The following is a 9,071-nucleotide window of genomic DNA, read 5'->3' as shown; positions in this document are numbered from 1 at the left end:
TCAACTGATCTTCCCAGGGAACTCAGGCTCGATTCCCAGCACTCACGTGGTGGCTCACAAGCACCTGTAACTCCAGTTCCAGGGACTCTGATATCCTTTTCTGACCTCCAGCACCAAGCATGCACATGGTGCAGACATGCATGCAGGCAAACTTATACTTTCTTTCTGAGCTACACCCCGACCCTCACATCTTTTAAAGAACGTGAAAAGAGAGGTAAGATATTGCCGCCCCAAAGTTTGTTTGTTGTTTTTTAAAAGATATATACCCTCTGGATGGAATGTTGTGGCACACAGCTTTAATTCCAGCACTTGGCAGGCAGAGGTAGGCAGATCTCTTGAGTTTGAGGCCAGCCAGGTCTCCAGAGAGTTCCAGGACAGCCAGGGCTACACAGGGAAACCCTGTCTTGAAAAACCAAAAAGGGAGCTGCCCTTAATCCCTCCCTGGCAGAGGCAGCCACTCTCCTGGATTCCTCCTTCTCAAATAAATCTCTTTCTCAGAAAGGAAGGAAGGAAGGAAAGAAGGAAGGAAGGAAGGAAGGAAGGAAGGAAGGAAGGAAGGAAGAGAAAAAAGAAAGAAAAAATAAAAAACCAAAAAGAAAAATCAAAAGATATATGCCCTCTGGTCAGAAGGGGTCAAGAAAGAACAGAAAACAGCGTGCTCCTCCCACACCCCCAGTGTCTTGCCAATACATTCCCATCATCCTGAAAATTCCCTCATTTAAAAATTATTTTATGTTTATTTATTTTATGTATAAGTTTGCCTGCATGCATGTCATAGCTCTGGTGGTCATGGACTCACCTCAGCTGTGACTGCTGCCACAGATTGTATGAACAAGCTCAGCCAACATTCCAGCAAGCAGCACTAACTAGACCCAGTGGGTTACAAAACAAAAAGAAAATGGATAGGTAAGTGGATGATGTTCTAAGAGGTTTCTGGGGAGACTGGGAGGGAGGAGTTGTGGATGGATAGTTCAGTTGGAGATTCCAGCTTGCCCCTGCATGGTCCTGGAAGCCCTATCTCCCCCTCCAAACCCCAACCACTCAAAGTCTCCAAGGGAAAGTGGCCTAAAAGCCCAGTTCTGCACTCTTGGTGGCTGTTGCAGCTTCCTCCCCTAAAGAAGTTGCCACTTGCCCTAGTACCCACCTAATCACTCAGCTTTTGACTATACTTGGGCACAAACCAGCTTGTGGTGAACTGTTATTGTACACGGTGTGAAAATGTATTGCTGTGATTGGTATAATAAAAGCTGAATGGCCAAAGCTAGGCAGAAGGTGGGAGTCCTGGGCAGAGAGAGAAAGAACTCTGGGAAGAAGAAGGCAGAGTCACCAGCCAGACTTGGAGGAAGCAGCATGAACCGTATGGAGAGATGAAGTGACGAGCCACACAATAGAATGTAGACTAAAATAAGTGGGCTAATTTAAGATATAAGAGCTAGTGGGAGAAGCCTAAGCCAAGGCTGAGCTTTCATAATTTGTAAGTCTCCATGTCATTTGGGAGTTGGCGGTACAAAGACTCCTGACAGTGGGCACACCATCACCCCTCACCTACAGTCTGTAAAACTTCCCTACCCTGGCCTAGGTACACGTGACTTCTCTGTCCTCCGCCTCTGGGACCCGAGAACCCGACTAGGAGTCGCTTTGTTCAATATACCTGTTGTTATACTTTTTCAGTTTGGCTTGACCTGGCTTACTGCATCAGTGGAGAAACTTATGCAGGGGAGGAGGGGCCTATTAGATAGAATGAAGATACACTGTATGAAATTGTCGATGAATAAATAAAGGATTTTTAAAGAGAGGGAATAAAGGATTGTTAAACCTCACTGAAATATTGGAAATGAAAAGTTCAAGAAGTCAAGTTACAAAGCTCTGCACAAAGCCCCAGCGATAGACTGTACCAAGAGGAGGGCAGAGTATCCGGCTTTGAAGGCAAGAGAAGGGGTAGTAGCAATCAGTGACAAGTGGATAAGAATGTAAGAACTCAGAATCAGAGATATATGAGATTCTGTAAAGGGGCAAAACCTACAAACTCTAGGCACAGAAGCGGGAGAACTTCATACTAAAATGAAGAGAAAACATTTTAAAATCATAGCAGAAAGCTTTCCGAATCTACAGGAGGTTATGGCCGTCCATGTGGAGGAAGCATTTACAGTAAACACGAAACCGTAAAAACTCTTCCCGTTTCGCATTTTAGCTAAAACCCTAAGTGTACAAAACAGAAGGAGCATATTTAAAACTGCAGAAAAGAAGCATCGCATCACACACGAGGGCAGGCCCTTCACAATCATGGGTTTCTCAGCAGAATCTTTACAAGCCAAGAAGGCACAGAATGATGGCTTTCACTCCCTAAAGAAAATCTGCCAGGTCAGACGACCACACTCAAAACTGTCTGTTGTGATGGAAGGAAGGAGAAACTTCTCCTGATAAAAACAGGCTGAAGGAATTCATGATGATGACGAAGCCAACTCTAACAAGAAAAACACACCCCAGAGACTGGTTTTTTTTTTTTTCTGAGATAAAAGCAGTGGTGGCACACACCTTTAATCCCAGCACTCAGGAGGCAGAGGCAGATGAATCTCTATGAGTTCGAGGCCAGCCTGGTCTAAGATCAAGTTCCATGACTGGCTCCATAGCTACAGGGAAACCCTGTCTCAAAAAAGAAAGAGAAAAAAACAGCAAAAATAAAAAGGAAAAGAGCAATATGATCAATAAATATTTAAATGCCATTTGTTCTCAAAGATTCAGTAACTCTACCAAGAGCCCTCTTACATCAATGGAAGGGCCACAAGTTTACCTGCAGGACCTTTCCTCAAGCTCCTGAGGAAATGTAGGCCTTTATCCAAATGCCTGACCTTGGGAAAAAGATTTCGTCTGGGGACCAGATGCTCTACTACAATTTAAGAGCAATTTTCATTCCTCAAGGGGCATGATGCAGCATGTGTACTGAGCTGTTCCCTGACTGTGTTCCCTTGTGCCTTAGTCTTACTAGAACCCGCATACACTCCCCAAAGGGGAGGTCCTGATGTCTTACTCCTTTTCATTATACCGTACCATTTTGATTTCTCTATTCTTATTAATCCAACTCCTGTCCTTACTGGCTTCAGGTTCTGAATCTGAACTGGAAGCTTTTTGTCCTTGGGGTCAGGTGTGTCTAGAGCATCTCTGACATTCCTGTTCTTGGTGTAATCAAGAGGGGTCAATAGGGACTCCTGTGTGCAGAGTCATCACAGTATATGGTTCTGAGGGGGCGGGGATTTTTTCTCCCAAAATAATTATTTTGTTTAAAGAGGCTGCCGTTTTATACAGTCACATTCTTCAGAGTCCACACAAAACTCCCGAAAGGAAAAGGCATAAGGGAACTCTCATAACACATAGTATTAGCATTCAGGCGTTATGCTAGGCTGCCCCTTGAGGGCCAGGCAGGACCTGATCTGCTCAGGGTCCTCAGCACACTATGGCTATGCGCTATGGCCCCTCATGAGAGGTGTCTCCAGCCTGCTCCAGTCTCTCTCTTCCCCACCCCCTCCGCTCTTCTCTTCTGCTGCTCATATCTCCAGGGACCTGGCTCCGCCTCTCTTCCCCCCTTTGCATTTCGTTCCCCCAATAAAAAACCCTTCATGTGAGCCCTGTCGCATGATGGTGTCTGTCTCTGGTACCGTTTTGAAAATTACAACAGTGAGAACCATTAAGAATGGAAGTTAAAAGGTGCTGGAGGATTATAGTCTACAATGTCAAAATGCTGGAACTTTGTCAAAACAGCAAATGGTCGCTATGTGGTTCACAACAGTATTTCACACCTAGCACTGAGATTTTCATTTAATGACATGTCTTTTGGGGGGTACCTGTGTAATGGATTAAGTAAAATGCTGTGGATCCCCGAGTGGATGCAGCTAGCTATGAGACCAAGCCACAGGTTCCCGAGTGGTGGTAGGTAGCAGTAGGTCCTGAGAGCAGCCAGTCCCAGGCAAGGATGGTGCAGTTCCCCAAGTGGCTGCAGTGGGCCACGAGACCACACTGCAGGCCTCCAAAGGTGGCTGGTCCTAGGCAGGGAGCCATGTGGCAGGCGAGAGACAGAGACATGGATAGGCACACCATGCAAAGTGAAGTTGGATATTTATTTAGTGGGTTATGGAAAGGAAGGGGAGAAGAGCAGAGAGAGAGGCAGAGAGAGGCAGAGAGAGAGAGAGAGAGAGAGAGAGAGAGAGAGAGAGAGAGAGAGAGAGAGAGAGAGAGAGAGAAACAGAAGGAGGAAGGGGAGAAGTAGAGAGAAGGGAGAGACAGAAGCTGCCTCTTCAAGAGGGAGACAGAAAGGAAGGGACTCAGGCTGGAAACTGAAGATCAGCTTGCCTCCTTGGATGGGGGAGGGAGTGGGCGTGGCTTGTCTCTTAAAGGGACAGAGCAGATCATTAAAACCTGTGTTCAAGTTCTTTTTAAAATCAGCTACCCAAATAGTGAGTTTCCATAAGGTTTTGTGGTTGCTGCGATTTCATGGTGGCTTTGTGACAGAATCTTATTATGTAGACCAGGCTAGCCTCAAAGTCACAGAGATCTGTCTGCCTCTACCTTCCAAGTTTAAAGGCATTTACTACTATGCTTATCTCTCTCTCTCTCTCTCTCTCTCTCTCTCTCTGCTTTAAATTAGCTATATTCTTTCTGTTGAAGTATTTGTAATGTCATTATAGGACTCGCATGTAGTAGAGTTGAGACCCAATAGTTCAGAGACTAGTAACTTGGTCCAGAAGCTCAGGGACCTCATCGTTCCTTGCTCCTACCATAGAATCTTTAGAAAAGCCCCTGGGCTAACAGTTTGGGGGCATGTCATTTTCTGGGGCTTAGCGCTGCTTGTTAGGAGCTCTTCTTTCTTCCTTTAAGTTCCTGTATTGATCCTATAGAAAACACCTTCCTAAATTCACCTCTTATTGTCCATAAGTTTCATTCTTTGAGACTGTGAAACAAAAGCCATCATCCAGGGGTTGCTTTTTGTGGCCATTGGTTTTGTCAGAGACCCTAGGACTCCTAGTTATGCTTACCTGAGGTATGAGGGAAAGTCTCTGTTACTTTCAAAGACCCCACTTTCCCCATATCATGGGGAGGGGAGGGAGGAGCTGGGAGTATATATGATCAAGATACATTTTATACATTTGTGAAATTGTCGAAATAAAATTTAAAAATGCTTTTAATTTTAAATCTCTCTTGCGTGCATCTTCAGGGCCCAGAAAAGGGTATGGATTATTTGGAGCTGGAGTTTCAGGCGGTTTTAAGTCATCTGGCTTGAGTGCTGGGAACTGAACTGAGGTCCTCTGGAAAAGCAGCAAGTACCCGTAACTCCTGGTCCATCTCCCCAGCCTCCATTAAAAAAATAAAATAATCTAAAGAAACAAACAAAAAAAGGAAACACTGATAGCAGTGTGTGAATGGGAAGAAAAAAAAAGCAATCTAGTGACTGGTATTAGGTTGGTACAGAAAATTAGAGGAGGGAAAAGTCAATAGAGGGTAACAGGAGTGATGAGTTGGGTGGAGAGGAGACCATTGTGCCTAAGGCAGAAAGGAGAGGTAATGCCATACAACCAATAACTTAAAACAAGCAAGGCTCTCGGGAGGCTGAGACACAGACCCTGTAAATCAGGTCAGCCTGTGATGTCTGGGGAAACCCACGAGAAGGAAAATGAAAAAGGAAAGAATGGGGTGGGGAGAGAGGAAGAGAAAGAGACAGAGAGTTTCTGAGGGAGACCCCCATCATCCTTTTCCCTCTAGATAAATGAGATGATAGAATGGTCCTGGGGTTCTTCGGATAGATTACAATCTAACAGTATAAACCATGGTCATAAGGTTGCGGAGGGAGCTAAGAAAGGTCTTTTCCTATTAATGGGGTTTATTGTGGGAGTCCTAGAAAACTGCATATTTATAGCTAGAAGAGGAAAAAGACCATGCTTGGGCATTAAACATGATTCACAGATGCAACCAGCAGAAGTGAAGATAGAGACACTTGTGGCTCTCTCTTTGGCTATCAGACCATTGAAATAATGGACCCTGAGAAAAGGGAACCACCCCAGAAATCTCATATTGGGAGGAAAAAAGAAAGGTTGCTCCTCTGGGGGCAGTCAGAAAAGGAACTTGTTTCCTCAGGAAGATTTACAACTTGTCAAGGGGGTCGCCCTGCAGAATGGAGTCGAGACGGTGGTGAGGGTGAGGGAACACAATTTCCTTACTGCATACCTCTTGCCTTCTATTGAAGATCTATCCTTATGTTAGACCCGGACGATGAACTTGAGGAGTCACTGGACCTCTTTGTTCTCCCCAGTGTGGCCCCACTGAATAAATCTTTTTCTGCTTTTTCCTGTCAGTTCGACTGTCTAATCAGCGTATTGAAGACAAGTGGCCACGCCTCGCTTGTTAGGGTTGCCAGTGTACAGGATCAGACCCCAGCAATTCTGGTATCAGTGCCTTTGAAAAACCACCAATGGCCAGGCAGTGGTGGCTCAAGCCTTTAATCCCAGCACTGGGAAGGCAGAGGCAGGCGAATCTTTGTGAGTTCAAGGCCATCCTGCTGTACAAGAGCTGGTTGTAGGATAGGCTCCAAAGTTACAGAGAAACTCTGTCTCGAAAAGCAACAACAACAACAACAAAAACAAAAAGAAAAAGGACCAATGGCTGGGTATGGCTGCAACTAAGGCATGGGGATGCAGCAGCAGGAAATGGAGCTAACTGACAGACTAGAATCTCAGATTGGGTTAAAGATATGAGCTCTGCTCTCTTATGTATGGGGGTATCAGAATAACAAGAAGTAATGCGGGACAAGTGACAAGCTCTATACGCGCAAGTCATTTCACCGGTGCCTCGGAGCCTCGGGAGCAAACGGTGCCTTGTGATTAAATGTGATAACCTGAGGGTGTCCAACACGCAGTGTCACTCGGAAGCTCCAATTTCTCCCAGCCATGCTCACCAGGGGCTTCCACGCTGGGGCTCGTCGGAGCAGCGGCCGGCCGGAACCGGTTCCGCCTCCAGGTGGCGCTCTAGGCAGCGCCTCTTCCTTCGCCCCGGAAGTGGTTCCGGGGCTGGGGTTGGTAAGGTCGGGCCATGGTGGGGCAGAGGTTGGGAAGATGGCGTTGCGAGGTTGGGCACAGCGAGGCTGGGGCTGCGGTCAGGCTTGGGCGCCTCCCGTGGGCGGCGGCTGCCCGGAGCTCTCTGCGGCCCAGGCCCCGCGGCTGCTCGGACGCAGGTAATGGCTGCCGCTTCCGGCTTCCCGGTTTTCCCTTGGGCTGGGGTCGCGCGCATCCTCGGGAGACCGGCGGCAGCGATGGCCGCTGTGGCAGCCTGGAGCCCCGGCTCTCCGTTGTCCACGAGTTCGTCCCTAAAGCTGCCTCCTCTCAGCCACGCTTTTCCTTGGTCCTTCGTTCCCTGCTCGCTTCTGTGGGCGTCGCCCCAGTCGTGCGCGGTGGCTGGCTGAGCCCGGCCGAGTTCTCCAAGTCTTTCCCAGTCGTTGCGAGGGACGTGGTGGGAAGGGGAACTAACTTCTGGGGGTTAATTGCGTGTCCGGTTCATATTCTTGAGAGGAAAAAATACTGAACCCGCTTTTTAGTGAAGCAGTCACAGAGCTGGTAGGGTAGCTGAAGTCTGATTTCATTTCCTGTGGCTGGTAATCGGAAAGCCCGTGCCCCACCCGTGTGCCTTCTTAGTGCTCAGAAGAATTAAAGACAGCACGGAGTCGGGGGAATACCTTGTCCGAGAGAAGCCTTTCCCCTCCCTCCCTCCGCCTTTTTCTTTCTTTTTTCTTTTCTTTCTTAAAGAGTTGAGACTCAGGTATTGATTGATGGCTTTGGAAAGAAAGTCATCCTAATACTGCCGAGGAAAGTCCATGGCCTTTCAGGTCGACCAATTTTGCATTAGGTGTAATAAAAGAAAAATTCTCGACACTTGAAAAACTAATTTTGACTTCGAAATTTCAACCAAAGATTTCAACTTTGTGATTTCTATCTGATTTGATGGGACGAGAACACCAAGGAGCCTGAGGTCTTTGTCAACATGTGGGCTAATCAGTGGGAAATTAAGATTCGGCTTGGTGAAGCTACCACGATCACTTAAAATTCACCTGAGGTGGGCATAGGCCTGTAATCTCAGCTCTTAGTAGTCTGGAGCAGGGGGACGGTGAGTTGGAGCCCGGGGAAAGATCTTTATTGAAAATAAATAAAAGTAAAAGTCACCTGGACCGTTTGTAGAGAGTGTCGTTTCTCAGGTGTAACCCAAAATCAGAATCAGGAAGATGATAAAAGGGGAAGAACGTGTTTTTTGTTTGTTGGTTTTTGACAAGCACCCCCACGTAAAGTTTATCAGCATTTATGGAAAAGGTTGCATACAATATAGCCTACAGCGAAGTTTCTGTGACCCAGGGTAACAGTTCTTCAGGCATTAGTTAAAAGCCTGGTGTGAGCCTGTTCATTAGTAGAGTGCTTGTCTAGTATGCACAATCTCTTTGAGGCTGTAGGCACAAAACTTCTCAAAGTAGTAAAGTCCACTTTGGTTTAGGGCTGTAATCCCATCACCTGGGAGGTGGAAATTGTAGGATCCTGCTGTCTCAGCTCCCTCCCCTTAATATATGTGATAATGAAAATTCATATGGAAAATTTGAAAGTGACATTCGTGTGTTGCATGGGAAAATGCGTCAGATGAGAATGGGTGAGCCTGAAGTACGGGCTTTGCTCCAGTCTCCTGAAGGACACGCTTACTAGGGAATGGAGTTCTTTCTTGGCGAGCATTAGTCTGTTCTGAGTGGCGGTGGTTCTAAAATTGCATGCAGAATGATCTGGGCCTTGTGGCTCTAAAGAGGTCTCAGGAATTTGTATTTTATGTTGTGATTTAGAGGCCTATAAAAATTCAAAGTCCCAAGGCACCTGCCAAAAATCGTTTCCATATTTATAGGAGTTGCAAGATTTTATGATAGAAGATTTCAGTAGTCCACAAGTACTAAAATACTTATTTGGTCTTTCACAGGCACCTAAGTTTGAAAGTAGAAACATGCATGATTTTCCAATTGAATGAAATCCAAGGGAAGCCAGTGGTTGATTGGCACCTCTGTA

General features: G+C 46.4%; 1 protein-coding gene across 1 annotated transcript in view; it reads left to right on the top strand.

The window, feature by feature from the left end:
* The first annotated feature begins 7,033 nt into the window (after window positions 1–7,033).
* The window catches only part of Parl (presenilin associated rhomboid like), a 33,241-nt gene continuing 31,203 nt past the window's right edge, over window positions 7,034–9,071 (top strand). The window contains exon 1 of the mRNA XM_005368935.2: window positions 7,034–7,216. Coding sequence (XP_005368992.1) covers window positions 7,098–7,216 — 119 coding nt within the window. The 5' untranslated portion in view covers window positions 7,034–7,097. The remainder of the gene's footprint in view (window positions 7,217–9,071) is intronic.

Source organism: Microtus ochrogaster, unplaced genomic scaffold, assembly GCF_000317375.1.
Source record: "Microtus ochrogaster isolate Prairie Vole_2 unplaced genomic scaffold, MicOch1.0 UNK43, whole genome shotgun sequence".
Taxonomy (NCBI): domain Eukaryota; kingdom Metazoa; phylum Chordata; class Mammalia; order Rodentia; family Cricetidae; genus Microtus; species Microtus ochrogaster.
This window is presented reverse-complemented; position numbering and strand designations above follow the sequence as displayed.